General features: G+C 41.4%; 1 protein-coding gene across 9 annotated transcripts in view; it reads right to left on the bottom strand.

Annotated features, from left to right (window-relative positions):
- Positions 1-16,020, bottom strand: part of SORBS1 (sorbin and SH3 domain containing 1) — a 158,583-nt gene that overhangs the window by 47,529 nt on the left and 95,034 nt on the right. For 8 of the 9 annotated variants that reach the window (XM_012654492.1, XM_012654494.1, XM_012654498.1 and 5 more), the window contains one exon: positions 14,348-14,462. In XM_012654492.1, the coding sequence (XP_012509946.1) occupies positions 14,348-14,462 (115 nt within the window). Of the gene's footprint in view, positions 1-3,859; positions 3,962-4,519; positions 4,586-8,848; positions 8,933-14,347; positions 14,463-16,020 lie in introns of all 9 variants that reach the window. The other variant, XM_012654500.1, reaches the window with a different exon arrangement.

Below are 16,020 nucleotides of genomic sequence, written 5' to 3'. Positions count from 1 at the left end.
GGTCCAGAATGTACAAAAGTGCATTTTAAAAGACCACACTGTATTTCAGTAATTTTGTATGCATGCCTGCAGATTTAGAAGTGTGGCAATGGGGAGAAATGCAATTTTGCAAAACCTATTAATGACCATTTCAGCATGAATAAGGGAATGCTTTATAAAATTACCAGGGCGCTATGCAAAAGAAAGAAAACAATCAAGAACTACATGCAGAGAAAAAGTAACATAATTATGTAGTTTAGGGCTTCTGTTGTCTTTGGAGAGAAAAATGCAAAGGGTTCAATATATTTGTTTTAAAAATAATGTGGTAGTTGAACAAATCGATGTAAAAGTAAACCTTTAAAGATATTCCTATTTCTAATAATGATCATATCCCTAATAATGATCATTTTAAGGAAAATAAGCTAGCTAAAGAAGAGACATTTGGGGAAAGGAGAGAAGGAGAGAAAGAAAACAAAGAGATCATGAAAGAGAGAAAAGGAGATGACAGGGAGGGGGAGGCAACTCACCCACCTGGCCCTCTGCCTGCTGAAACCTGTTGGGCTTGTGTCCTTTCATCTCTGAGGGCACCTCTGCCCCAGCATGAGGACTGTACCCAACACCCCCATTATTCCTCAAAGAGGGCAGCCCTCTTGCCTCAACGTGCATCCTCCAGCCCTTTAGGCTGCACTGTCTGGCCTGCCCAGCCTCTCCTCCTTGAGCCTCCCACCTTTTAGCACCTGTCCCATTCTGGTCTTCCACCTCTGAAGACCGTGCCCTGGTCTCCATCTTGGAAAAACTTTTACACGACCCTGTGAGTCCTCTGGGAACACCCCCGCCCTCCCTTCCTTCCATGATCACATCTTTGCATTGAGTGCTGCAGCGCTGCAGGATCCCCTGATTTTTTGCCACATACTCTAACTCCCATCAAGTATTCCCCCAGCAACCTCCAAAGTCTTTAGAAACCTCTTAGTTGTCAAATCCATTGACCTCTCCGTGGAGTCCATCTCTCCAGACCTCCCAGAGCTTTGGGCAGTTCTCATGCTTTCATCTCTTGCTCCATCAGTCGCTTTTCCATACCTCTCTGAACTTCTTTCTCTGCCTCTCTTCTCCTGTTCCATGTCACCCAGCATCCCAGCGGGTAGTTCTTGGTCTCTCATTCTTTCCCCAACATGATCCCCTCTTCAGCTTTCTGTCTACTCCCTGGGCTTTAACCATCACCTCTCTTCAGGTGACTCCAATTGATTTCTTAAGCCCTTGCCTCTTCCATGAGCCCCAGTCTCAGAGTTCCAACCGTCTACTGGATACTCCCTGTATGACACCCAACCAGCACTGTGAAGGTCAATTACCTAAACCCACTTCCTCACCTTACCTCTGGCCTGATTTTCTTCCCAGCTTTCTTATGTGACATACTCATGCTCTCAATCTTCCAGCTGCCTGGCCCCAACCCTCAAGTTGTCTTTGTCTCTGTCCCACCAGTTAGTTAAAATGTCCCATTGCAACGTCCTTGGTGATCTCTCTCACGTCCCCCCCACCCCCATGCTGGTGCACCACAGTGTGGGCTCACCATGACACGCCTGGCCTACCACAATCGCCTCCTTGCCCTTGGAGACTCCAGTTTTCTTCTCCTTTCAATTCAGCCTCTCTAGAGCAATAACACTAATCTTCCTAAAGCACTTCCTGAATTACATCACTAGCCTGAGGGCAAACCCAATCATCTTTAGCCACATTTTCTGAGCCTCTACAATCCAGGGTCAATCTTCTTTCCCAAATCTACCTCCCACTATTCCCACACTCAGTTTCCTATTCCAGCTGAATTCGTCTTTTTCCTTGAATACACCTTAAACATGCACTTCTGTAATGTTCCGACTGTTCTCGTCATGCCGCAAATGGATACCCCCGACTTCTGCCATGTACCAGAGTTCCATCCCCTCTTGAAGATCCTGGCTAACTCCTGAGAAGCCTTCTCTGATTTCCCACATGATTTCTCTCTCTTCTGGCACTTTGAACCTATGCCATTCATTTAGCTCTTGGCAGTCCCTGCTTGGTACTGCCGGAGGTCTTTAATTCACGAGTGTAACTAAACTGTCGAGTTCCAGCAGGCAAAGTCCCATAGCATGTGTCATACACACTCAGGACAAATGGGCACCAGTTAACTGAAATGATGTGAAGATGATTCATTAACATGTCAGATGCTTCTCTGTGCCCGCCTTGACCAGGCTCTGCCCGCAGGGAGGCTGCAGTTAGTTCAGCGGTTCTCCAGTTGCCTACCATCCATGCATAGGTTATGGGAATCCTATTATTTTGGACTACTTTGAAAAAAGCACCTCTTGACTCATTTTTGGCCAATGTGTTATCTCAGACCTCCCATCCTGCATCCCAGCCCACTTTAGAATGTAGCTGCAGCCGCCATGCTCACTCCAGAATTAGCTGGTTCCTACGTTGGACCTTCAACCTCACAGTGGCTACACCTGGTTCTAGTCCCAACCCAGGTTGGAAACTCAGCCCCCTAAACCCGCTCCACTTTCCCACCCTGTACCCATCTGCCTCAATGGTGGGCACATGATTTGCCTCTTGTGCCTCCTCCAAGTTCTAAAGGAGACTCTGAGCCTGACCACTGGCCCTGCCAGCTCCCTCAGTCCTGCTGCCTCCCTGGACTCTTGATCCTACCTCCCCCGACCAGCCTGCAGCTCCTGGGCTTCTGATGCTCTCATCCTGCCCCCTCAGCTGTTGCCCATTCCTCTGGTTTCTTTTCCCCTTCCCTGGTCTGAGTCTCTGGTGCTCACATGAATTTCCATACAAGTCAATCAGGCTGGTGGTCTGACCCTCCTTGTCTTGGTTCTGCGTAAGTATCACATGTTTCCACTTTTCCTGCCATGCTTTGTGGACCTTCCTAGCCTCTTCAGCAGTGTCCACTTTCCTTTTTTTTTTTTTCTCTAAAGATATCCTTTTCTTGTAAGAATCTCTTTTGTCAGGGAGCTCTGGGGACAGTTTTGGGAACATTTGGGTTATTTATTTTTTTTAAGGGAAAGGGTTTCACTCAGTCACCCAGGCTGGAGTGCAGTGGTGCAATCATAGCTCACTGCAACCTTGAAATCCTGAGCTCAAGCAATCCTCCTGCCTCGGCCTCCCAAAGTGCTAGGATTATAGGCGTGAGCCACCACACCCGGCCCACATGTTTTTTTTTTCCCCCTTGGAAATCCATTTACTGCGTGTGGGGGTGTGTGTGTGTCTGTCTGTCTCTTTCTCCCACATACCCTTTAGTAAACATTTTGACATAACTCCCTTTAAAAATATCAACACAGGCTCTGTTTCAAACACTTGTTTGTGTCCAGGCCGTCTGACCTCCAGAGGGCATTTTTTCATTGAGAATTTTCTGAACTTTCCAAGGATAAACACTACTACTCTGACACCACCATGCAAAGAAGAGGCACCCAGATCACTGTGGCTGTGTTTCTGAAAATGATCTCTGAGGTTGGTATCTCCCAGGGCTGCAAAAAAGACAATGAAATTGCCAAAAATGGCTCCTTGAACATTCAGAGAATGTACCAGAGGTGAAGGGAGGGAACTTAAAAGGGCTTCCCCTTGAAAGAGGAGAAAGAGAAAAGGTGGGGGGAGTAGTTGCAGTCACCAACTACTCTGCACATATTTGAAGAATCGCCTTTAAGGAAGATGCCAAGCTCAAAAGAAATCCAAGCAAAAATTAACTTGGGTGGGGGATGAGGGTTGAGAAAGGAACCTAAGACAGGAGTCAGAAAGCCATGCAGCTTAAAATAACCAGCATAACCATCGTCACCTCAACTATGCCAAAATCATAGGACAAAGCAGGACACAAAGCAGAGCTTGGGAAGGAACTGACGGCATGAGAAAAACTAGGAAATACCTGTGGCAGGTTTGCACTGGGTGCTTTATTAAGCGTCTCCATTTTTTCTAAATCTGCCTCTAACTCTGTTTGGCAGAGGTTGAGATCTTTGTCTAGATTAGTCTGGTTCAAGAAAGAAAAGATGGGAAAGAAAGTTTTAGTTTGGAGGAAAGGGAAAAAGAATGGAAGGTTAAGTTTGAAAAATGAAAATTTTTTTTTTTAGTGTTACACTTTCATAAAGGCCAAGATGCCATGACTAAAACACAAGAGCTCACCAGAAATTAGTTAAAGACACAAAAACAGAGAATGTAACATTAGGCTTATAAAATAGGAACTCTAAAGTAATCAGCTTCAAATATCTATTCTACTTGCTAAAGAGAACTACAAATACCGCAAAAACCTACCTTTAAGGAAATACCTATTTTCTCTCTTTTCAGAGTCTGGTGACTGTGACAAATACTATATATGTCAGAAGAATAAGTAATTGCTTAGAAAACCTCTAAACATTAGTATATGTCTTAGAGACTCTGTTAAATAGTTTTATTACCAAGCCAAAAAAAAGTTATTACCAAATTAAAAAAGAAGTGATTTAAGAAAAGAAAACAAACCCACAACACACTCACACTAACCAAGGCTAGAGAGCACACACACAGTCCAACAGAGGAGGCACAGTGGAATTACCTTTCTATCCTCTCTAGGAAGGATAGAGCAGTCTCCAGGAGTATAATCCCATATCTTTTTGGGAGGCTGACGGGAAGCAGAGGAGGAAATGAAGAAATGAGCATAAAGACATAAAGACAAACATGGAGACTGGCTCAAACAGAGAGGGGCACACTGGGAGAACTGTATCAACACAGAGAGTGAACTCAAAAGCAAAGGGAGTGGGCACCTGCCCCGAAAAGGAGCTCTGAGGACTTGGGAGCTGGGACCGTCACCTAGGGGTGTGTTTCTATGTCTGTGTCTCAAGAGCAAATCATTGTTGGATTCTAAATATTGAAAACTTAAAAAAAGAAGAAAAAAAAGGATTAACACGAATTTGAACAAAAATAGAAACTTTTAAATTCCTCATTGTTCTTTTCAAACTAAGATTGATCCTGCAGAGTATACATTTTTGAAGCAGTCGTCCCCTGCTATAAAATTCATCATGTGTTAACAAATCCATGAATCTACAGGTTTGGCCAATGGAGGATAAGCTGAACTAAATGTTCCCTCTATGGTTTGTGGCAATGAAATCTATGCACAAAATGGGTATTAAGTGCATCAATTTTATACAACTAGTTTTAAAATCTCCTTTTACAGATTAACTAGACTTTGATAATACTGCTAGTGACTGAGACATACCTTCTCTTTTCCTTAAAGAACCGGGCTTAAACTTACAATTTAAATAGTGGACTGTGTAAAGTTATTTCCATTTTCTCTTTTACCCTTCATGTTAGAATTAGAGCTGTATTCCTTAGACAGAAATATTCCAGGAGATTCTTAAAAGTTTAACGAGGGAGGGTTTCAGAGGGTAGGACATTCAGAAGTTACGAGTACTTTGAACTCTAGAATCTCTCTCCCACCAAGTGGACCTTTTTGTTCTGCCTACTTAGACTTGAATTTTCTTATATAATGACCTCTGGGATGATCAGAAATGGGATCATTAATGGCTCCAAAAATTTTGTATAAATTGCATCATAACCAACTCTATTGAAGCCTTCAAATTGATTTACACTGTGAAATTTTGACTTGAGTTTACAGATAGAAATCACGTCAACTTCTGTAGAAATTACAGGGAAAAAAAGAAGAAAAAGCTAATCCTCAGGCCCTTTATACTAAATCTGCAAATAAAAAGTAACCTGATTCCAAGGTAAGTTCACACTGAAGGCAACAGGTTAGTTTTGTCATCTCTGTACGTGTATGTTCTGTAGTTTGTAAAGTAAGTGGTATTAGCAATGACCATTCGTCTTTAAGTACTTGATACACTTGGATTGTTCATCTGGGGAAGCAGACTTTTTAAAGTCACTTATGGTACCTCTACTCATTTCTTTCTTACTGGGAAAAAAAAAAAAAAAAAAAACAACAGTGTTTACAAATTAAATTGGTTTTAAGTAATCCTCCCCAAAATGGTTCCTTGAACCATTTGCTGTTCTATAATGACTTGTTAGAGTTAAAAAGCCATCACAGTCAGGATCTTGCTAAATTTCAGTTTATTTTGGGTGGCTTTAAGTGAAGGAGTTGATGAAGAAAAGAGTTCAGGGTGAATGTCTAGTGTCAAAGTTCTGGCAGGCTCTACTCAGGAGAAGTGCTCCTGAGTTGGTATGGGGAAACAATAGTAACTGATGACCCATGTGATTGGGTAAGAATCTTAATATCATTCTGCCTGTGAATGGCTGAAAAATTTTCCAAAACAACTTCCAAGGTCTACACCACTTTTACTCATGTCTCTTACTCTTTTGTCGCAGAGCAGTTGGGGCAGGAAGAAAATTGAAGAAAAAAATCTCTCCCTACCACAACTTCTTCCCAAACTCTGTGGGTTCAACCAGACAATAAGCCCACTCTTAGGATGTCTCAGACCGTAAGGGACTGTTCACCTCAGGACTGCTCCTTGGGATATGGGCATTGATTAAGTCATTTTGGCAAGACTTCAAGAGCATTATTTTTTAAAGTAAGACCTACACAAAAAAGATCAGTCCCATCAGAAGGACTCTCAGGTTTGTGCAAGGAACACACATGGCTTCAGAGAAAATGCCATTTTGGAAAAGCATCTCTAAGTCTTTAAATAATTAAGAGGTAGTTAAAGCAACAGGTAAGGACACAAGTTATAGGAAGTCCCCAATATACAACTGGACTGTGTTCTCAACATTTGTTTTCAGTAGTTGTGTGGTACTCAGACCACAGTTTTCAGTAGAGACAGTGTTAATCTATCAAGCCACTCACAGAGTCTATTTAATGCATGCTGGCAGTGAAATACTTTCTATAAAAAATTATTTGTGCTCGGCGCGGTGGCTCACGCCTGTAATCCCAGCACTCTGGGAGGCTGAGGCGGGCGGATTGCTTGAGCTCAGGAGTTCAAAACCAGCCTGAGCAAGAGCAAGACCCTGTCTCTACTAAAAATAGAAAGAAATTAATGGGACAACTAAAAATATACAGAAAAAATTAGCCGGGCATGGTGGCGCATGCCTGTAGTCCCAGCTACTCGGGAGGCTGAGGCAGAAAGATTGCTTGAGCCCAGGAGTTTGAGGTTGCTGTGAGCTAGGCTGACGCCACGGCACTCTAGCCGGGGCAACACAGTGAGACTCTGTCCCAAAAAAAAAAAAAATTATTTGCGATCATAGATTTAGTAAAACAACCCAATCACAATTAAGCAGAACAAAATTATCCCATAATATTTCCAGAAGCTAATGTTTCAGATAAAACTAGTTATTTGGCAGAGGTGATGGCGAGAAATTTGTGGATTCTGAAAGGGACTTCAAAAATCAATGGCATGGACTCTTTATTAAACATAATTTAAAATAGCTTTTGCTTTCCTTGATGAGAGTATGGCATTATTGTTACATATACCAATCATGGTGGGGTTTTTGTGTGTGTGTGGGTGGAGGGGAGAACTACATGTATCAAAGGGTTTTTTTGTGTGTGAGATAACTGAGGTTTTAAGAAAAAGAACAGGAAAAGTGTTAGGATACTGTTAAATATTTGCATGTGGAAAAGATTGCCTGACGTAGACTTAATTGATGTCTGAAGGGTGAACAGCAGAAAAAAAAAAAGGAGAGAAGGGAGAAGACATGAGGTGTGCACCAAAGCTTTGGGGAGAGAAGAAAGGTGGGTGTTGGCTTTGGGTTAGATGTACTCTCTCCAGCGGTCACTAGGTGGCGCTGTTCATTTGTGATCGCTCAGCAGCTGTCCCGGGACAGCATCTAGGAGGGACCAGAGAGGGAAAAGCTGGCCGTTTGCAAGCCTGGTGCTCCTAACTCAGAAGATGCCTGTACTTTCCAACAAAGCTCAGCACTGCAAAATCAAATTGGCAATTCCAGAGCATCAGTTTAATTTCTCTTTGTCTTCATCTTAACAAAAAATAGACACCATGGAATTTAACATTTACTGAACTGTATTTCCTGTCTGCAAATAAAACTATCATCCCAAACCACAGTAATTCAAAAGCTGGATTCAATGCTTAAGGTCTCATACAAACATCTAATAAAACGTTTTTATACACTTAACTCTTCCACCTGTAAATTCTTTTTACAGCTGTAATAATTAAGACTTTTAAGTAACTAGAGTTTTAAAGTCAGTTTCCAGTCATCTCCAATGGAAGGATGAGCTCAATTCTCTCTTCCATTTGGTATTCCTTCGGGTGCAGGCCTAAGAAAATCCTCCTTTAAGTGCCAAAAGTCAATTTGTACCAAAGCCAATTCAGAGATGTCATGGGGAAGATTAGGCTGAACACTAAATAAGCTGGAATTCCAATCTCCCATCTCAAACTTTGGGAATATTATCCTAACTCACCGAAATCATTCCCAAAAGTTACCTATAATGGGGTTGCCTTTGTGGGTCATATCTGCATAAAGAAGCCTTAGGATGTGACCACTTCCTTTGCATTTGTGCTTTTAAAAAATGCTATTTAAAGCAGTGACGATGCTGGTCTTCTCAGGGTGTAATGCACTTTCCTGTTTGTCTTTAGCAAGCCATAAAGACTTTGGTCAAAGAAGTAACCAATAACCGAAATAATGTCATCCACAAGGCATGTGGTATTTATTGTTACCCACAGGAGGTTCAAAGACAAGCAATGATTATTTGGTGTCTCTCTGGGATATTCTGTCAAGACATTCTTCCAGAGCTCACTGTCCTTTCTTGGTGAAGCAAGCAAAGGAAAGTTCACAGGTTGTAGTGAGATTATCCTACTATAGACGACCAATACAACTGTTCCTCACTCCCTGAATTCTTTATAAATAGATCTTACTCTTTAGCAGCAACAATGCACCAACAGCATTATTTTAAAAGGTGTAAAACCACTGAAGCTATTAAACTTACCGGTTTCCCAAACTCCAATTCCGAAAAGAATTTATACCAAGGTTCATTCTTTAAATCTATCTCTTCTGGGCTTATATCCCGACTCTATAGGGGTTGGTGATAGGGAAATGGAAGAAAGAGAAGGATAACATTATGCAAAGATTACATAGGAACAGGCCAGTAGAGATGCAGTGGTTTCCAGGTATATTTAGCAACTGCATTCAATAGCAGCAATCATCTGTTTTTACTGGTATCAGCAAAAACAGGAGGGAGAGGATGGGTTTATAAAAACAGGGAAACTGAGGCAGGTAGCAGTGAGTGAATCATTTTCAGGCCTAAGGCAGAGGCAAATGGACAGCAGATGGAGAATTCTGCATCACACGGCTGCCCTCCACAACAAATCTGAATATGGGCACAACAGCATCCCTTAATAATTTTCAGTATTGTGGAAGAAAAGAAAGCCTTTATTTCCTCTTTACAAGAACTATTAGTTACGAGAAATAACCTGGTGAGCACACCAAACATTTAGCCACCTATGCCAGCTGAGTAGAGCAAACAGTTTTTACAGTTTTAGTACTGGTTTGCAAGGCTGCCTTAAGGTTTTTAAAATAAACACAAATACTGACACTTTATAAAAGCCAATTGGTTAATACTGCATCTTTAATGGCACATGAATAGGTGAGAAACCATGTCCCGTACACAGTAAAGTGAAAGATGATATAAGTAAAAACAGAAGACACAGTGAAAAAACATTTTAAACAAGCATCCAGGGGGATGAATACAGACAGAATATACTTTGTGTTCTAATGAATACATGTTAAAGAGCCGGGAAAAAATAAAGTGAGGGAAAAGCCGGACAAGACAGATAACAGAACAGGGGTGAAAAAAACTCCTGGATCATGTTAGAAAAATAAGTTAGATTTCTCACTTTACATAACTCTAAGAGGTATCACATAGACTGATAATTTGATTCCATGGGATGTAATATTTAATCAAATATGTATACAGTTCTGGCACCTTACTCTGTGGAGTAACATGTGTTCCTGGAAATAATTAGTTGGAAAATGAATGCCTAGAAAGCAAATCAGGTTTTCCCCTTAACAGACACATTTACATTAGACAAAAGTACCTGAGGTTCATGGTTTAATTAAATTTTTATATGCATATATGTTTCAAAAAACTTTGATAATCACAAAAAAGAGAGACGGTGGTTTTCTACAATAATTTGAAACATAAAGTGTACACATTTTCTACTGAGATTGAAAACACACAAGGAACGTCAGTACTTCCAGGCTTCAACACCTGAGGAAGGGGTTGCCACGTCTCCTGCCCAGCTCTGTAATGCTACTACTACTTTGCAAGGCAGGTCTTCCTGAACGCCTTTCTTCATGCAGTTAACAGTCCCTCTGCAGCTTGTAGAAATGGCTGAAAATTTTCCCAGTGATCTTTACCAACCCCTTCTTCTAAGACCCTTAGAAGAATCTTTACCATTACTTCCACTTTTGCTAGGTAGAGGAAGATATGGATATATGGTAGAGAATCTTTCTTTAACTGAAATTAAACTATGATGAAGTCAGAGGGAAATATACATGGAAACACGAGGTCTATCCACTTGCATCCAGATAAAATCTCCTCCAATTGTCTTTAGGGAATTAGGGCTTAAATCTTGAAGAGGAAGGCTTGTCCTCACTGCAGCAAATAGAGTCTGTATTTATTCAGTGAAATGAGATACTACCCACAAGGATACAACTATTGAGGAGTGATGGTTTAGACACTGGGACATTCTAGATCCTAACATGATGGGGTTTACGCGAAACCTATTTCACGTTTTTTATTTTTACAAAGATTATTTATAAACTGCTCTCTGGGAATAGGTTAGGCTTTTTTTTAAAAAAAAAAAAAATAATGTACTAACTCTCGGGAAACTGCCTGAAAGTTCTGGCACTCACAGTCCTGAAAGAATTAACCCATTTTATTCCAGAAGATTGTCTGCAGATGGTTTTGCTGCAGAAGTTAATGCTGTGCCAAGAATAGGATCAGGGGGTATGTCAAACAACTTGCGTCCACGGCAGCAGACCTAAGTCCTTTGAGCTGCCCAGAGATACAGGTAAAAAGGTGACACCACATAGCACCAACATCTGCATTTGATTTTGCCATGTATAACTCAGCTGTAGATCCGACTATGGAACAGGCCAACAGAAGACAACCTACTGGATACAGAGCAGGAACTCTGTCCTGGCAGGCAGGGGAAAATTTCATAATGCCAGGTGAAGTTCTTTGGTACTGCGGGCTATTCTCCCGGCTCAAAAAAAAAAAAAAAAAAATCCCTGGAAAGGGCAGGTAACTGGCCAGGAAAATGCCAGCTTCTCCTGAAACACAGTTTTGCTGCTTGAATGGGGGCCAGAGACCAGCTTCGAATTTCAATTAGATCGATCATCTGAATGTGGTATGTTTGTCTGTGCAGTCCTCTATAGCATTCACAGTTCCTGAACCCACATTATCACACTTGACCCTCTCACTCAGGGATTCAGTGAGGTTGTGGGCCAGATGATACTTCTATTCACAGGTGAAAACACTGAGGTTCAGAAAGGTTAAGTGGTTTGCCCCAAGACATAAGACAGAGTCAGAACTGGAACCCAGAACTCAGATGTTCTAATTCCTAGCCCAGTGCTCTTTACACTATGCTATGATATATTCCATTTCTCATACTCCAAATGAGAGGGGCTGACCCACCAGGACTGCTGAAGCAGGGCTGAGTGACCAGTTCAAGAAACCAGGGAAGGAACTCAAAGTGATAGTGGATTGGGAAGAAACCAAGCTAGGTAAATGCCCTTGTTTCACACTTCCAAATAAATACCATGTCTGTAATTGCTATTTTAATATGTGTCCTTCCTGTTGTACACCTATGGGAGCAGGACCTCAACGTCTAACCCAGGGCTTGGCACGTACGTTATTCTATGTGTGTTATTTGTTGAATTGAGCTGAAGTTCTGCAAGGGACTTTAGAGGAAAGTATAAAGGAAAAAAGCCTGAAAAAGGCCATTTCTGAGAAGGCAGGGACTGACCAATAGCTTTCCAATTCCAAGACCAGAAGAAAATGCCTCCCTACTATGGTAAGAGAAGACCAAGTAGGTATGGAGACCTTCACATGAGTCTGTCAAATAGGCAACTATGTCACCAAGGTCATGAGTCTTCTATGGGGGAATCTGAAGGCGGTACACTGCTTCTCTCATTGTCCGGATGGCTTGGGTAAGCTCCACGGGCAGGATGAGCTCTAGGGCAGCCTTTATAGTCCACATTCAACCCTTCCTGCTAACAATATATACAATTGCCACAATTTAAACTGCCAGAGTTAAACAGACACAGTACCTCAAATGGAAGAAAAAAAAATTTTTTTTCCAAAATGAAGTAGTATGTATCTGAGAGCAAACTTAGATTCTACATCTATCACTAGTTAGTATACACACCCACAGTTGACAGCAACAACAAAAAGTGTGTGTAGGTGGCGGGTAGTGTTCAAATTCTGGCAAACCAGATATTAGATACCAAAATGCAAGATGTACACACTGAAGATCACATTCCAATTTTTCTGTTCATATGATAAAAATAGGAATAAACCATAAAGGACTAATTCAACTACTATGAAAGGTAGAATGTCAAAAGATTAAGATTTGACTGAAATTTCTCTCTAAAATTAAAAATTTCTCTTTGGAAGAATAGAGCTAAATTGTGTGAAGGGCACTAAATTAAACTATTGAATAGTTACGTTCTTCCCTGGCCTGCCTTTGGTGTTTATGTCCTGTTAATGGAGTAAGCCTAAGGCGTGGAACAACACAGAGGAGATTCCTGGGTAGGGGCACCCAGACGGTGCTTTGCAATCCACACATATGCTCACCGCACTCCCCGAGACCACCCCCAGCGGGCACTGTGTGTTACTTTTCACGGTGTGTAAAAACAATGTAAATGATCCCAAGAACCACAGCATGGAAGAGTCTCATAACTATTATGGTATCAATGAGAAAAACTAAACTATGTTGTTATTTTTCCTAGTTCTGAATAGTGGCTACATTACTAGCAATCAAGGAAAGAAGATGGAAACAAAGAAGAAATTAAGAAAAGGGGCGAGCTGCTGACAAGAGCCCTGACAGCTTATGAATGGTAATAGTGCCGAAACAAAAACACTCAAATGCCTATAGAGTCCCTGAAGTCATTTAAATGTACTAATATGTTATGATGGGTCCCAGAATCATTATTAAAGTATTAGGAATATACCTGAAGAGCATGACTTTCTTTCCCAGAACACCTGGGTGGAGGGTTACCTTTCGTGTTTATTACGTACAAGGTACCCTCTAACAGGCAGAGAACCTTGGATGGAGCGGGAGCCGGACGCTAACTTCTCTGCTCCTCTCTGGACTTTCCGCTTGAAATAACTGTGGCGCCCCGTAAATGCTGAGGAATGACAACTCTGAAAGTATTTCTGTGACCTCTTGATCTTTTTTCCCTAACTAAAATTACTTATCTCTCTGTGCTTTTAAAGATGTCACATTTTCATTTCAGTAAAAGTCAAATTGATTCTTCCTTAAAAACATGTAGAGCAGAAGAGGCGGAGGGAACGTAATTTGAGCCTGCATTTCAGAGGCCTGCTTACTCTGCACATGCTGTGGGAGCAGCATTTTCATAAAAGCCAGCCCCCAGCATGATAATTCCATCCTGCCGTCATGTTGAAGGGCTGCTTTGGAGAACCCCTCTAACCTGCTTTGGAGAACCCCTCTAACCAGGATCACAATTCTGAGCCAGCTTTTTCTAACGAAGTTCTAATAAAATGAAGTATGATTGGCAAATATGAAACTAATCAGTTTGTGAAAATTCTTCCCGTTTCACAGAGGAGGACGCTTTCTCAGGTTGGTCTGCTATGCCCATCCAGGCCATCTTCCCCGCTCATAATTGCTTAGAGATGTAAACTTGTGCAGGGAACCGTAAACCAGACTGAATATGAAGTTAGTCCTCAACACGGCACTTGTCAAAAAAGGTAGACCTAAAAGACATACTGTAACAGCCTGGGGCCTTTTTTCTAAGTTATAACATCCTATTAGTTATTTAGCTTTTAATGATAAATAAAATTCTAGAACTGCTACAAAATGTATACATGTTCAAATAAGTCACTTAAAAAAAAACTGGACTCCAGTTAACAACAAGCCTGATAAATCAACAGTTAGACATTAAAAAAAAAGACAGCAGCAAAAATCTGTATGTTAGGGGGAAAATTAATATTAGTTAAAACCATGCACAAAAAAAGCAACAGAGCCACAATAAGAGGATTCTTTAAAAACAGACTCTCAGGACTTATTTTATGAACACCTGCAAAAATGAAAAGGGTAAAAATGCTTCATTTTTTCATTGTCTTCTAAACGAAGCAAGTCTATCTCAAGGGGAAAAGAATGTGATCCAGCTGTCTGCATGATGCATCCGGATTAAAGAACATGGGCAGGGTGGGACAAAAGAACTTCGATATGCACATTACCATCTTTTCGTTGGTCAGAACGGAAGACTTGCCCGGCTGATATTCGTAAATGCTTTTGGGCTCTGCACGGTATTTTCTTGTATCCACTTTCTTATCTGGGGGCTCCCAGTCGTTTCTGTAGAAAGAAAATCCTGTTAGAGCTATTTTCATGAAAACTGGCATCAGCTTCTGATAAGGTCTGACTTTGATTGGCGGCAGTCTAATCAAGGAATTTTTATATCCAAAGCACAAAATCAGAGTCAGGGCGATCAATGTAGTTGTGCTGGTTTGCTTCTCAAAACAACCGGTCAAAGCTCTGTGTTAACTTCGCAAAGGGCTCGAGGTATCCTATGCTCAAAACCAGGTACCAGGAAGCAGAGAGAAGAGAAAGAAGCAGGGAGGGAGGAGGAAGCAGCAACATTGGCTCTGGAAAAATCTTTTACCATGCTCTGCTCTCATGAGCTTATCATTCCCCAATCATGCCTGTACTTCCCACTTATGCTAGTACCATAAGGGAGAACACTGGTCCTGGAGCCACTCGATTTGTGGTTCAAATCTCTGCTACACCACTTGCTAGCTAGGTGATCTTAGACAAGCACTTTACCTCCTGGTACCTCAGTTTCCTCATCTGAAAAACAGGGGTTGCTATATGGATTAAATGAGACAGTGTATATAAATCACTGAGCAGAGTGCTAAGCCCATAGTAACCACTCAGTAAATGTCAGCTGTTGCTGTAATTGTATTCTTCCCTACTCCACTACCCGCCAATTTCAGCCTTTGGCACAGATACTTAACCTGGTGTCCAGTGATGGGTTTCAGAGGATACATGAATCCTTCGAAATTGTAAAATTGTTTGCAATTTTTTTTGAGACAGAGTCTCACTCTGTGTCCCAGTCTAGAGTGTGCAGTGGTACAATCATAGCTCACTGGAGCCTTGAACTTCTGGGTGATCATCCTCACCTGCCTCAGCCGCCTGAGTAGCTGGGACTATAGACACATGCCACCATGCCCAGCTAATTTTTTTTTTTTGTAGATACCAGGTCTTGCTGCATTGCCTAGGCTGGTCTCAAACTCCTGGCTTCAAGTGATCCTCCTGCCTCAGCCTCCCAAAGTGCTAGGATTACAGGCATGAGCCACCACGCCCAGTTTATTCATGTGCATTAGTATATGCTGCACTGTGATTGTATTTAGTTTTTCATGCAAGCTGTAAACTTCTTGAAGGCAGAGACAATAATTTATATACACTTATATTCTTCCGTAACACCTGGTTCAATCTGCACAGAATGCACCCAGTAGGTGTTTAGTGAATGTACCTGTAAATGGTATACACGGCCTTCCTATTAATTATTAAACTTCTCAGGTAGATGCCACTTAAGTATGTATGGTGCTTTGAAAACAGCCATTCATGTTTTGTCTATGAAGATGGAAAAGGTATAGAATTATGAAACTGGATGTGTATTTAAGGGAAAAATAAATAATTTTGTTTGGCCAGAGCCTTCTGTGTGTTGAGAAGTGGTGGAAGTTGGGGCTGGAAAATGATGGGACACCTGTCCAAACAGCATGAGAAGTTTGCTCCATAGGGAATTTTTAGAGATTAAAAACTCAAGGAAAAAAAAATTGGGTTGTTTAGTGCAGGTATTAAGAGGTTACTAATGCTGCCATTAAAACAAGTCAATGAGTATGTCTCAGTAATA

This window comes from Propithecus coquereli, unplaced genomic scaffold (assembly GCF_000956105.1).
Source record: "Propithecus coquereli isolate 6110/MARCELLA unplaced genomic scaffold, Pcoq_1.0 Scaffold440, whole genome shotgun sequence".
NCBI classification, from domain to species: Eukaryota; Metazoa; Chordata; class Mammalia; order Primates; family Indriidae; genus Propithecus; species Propithecus coquereli.
This window is presented reverse-complemented; position numbering and strand designations above follow the sequence as displayed.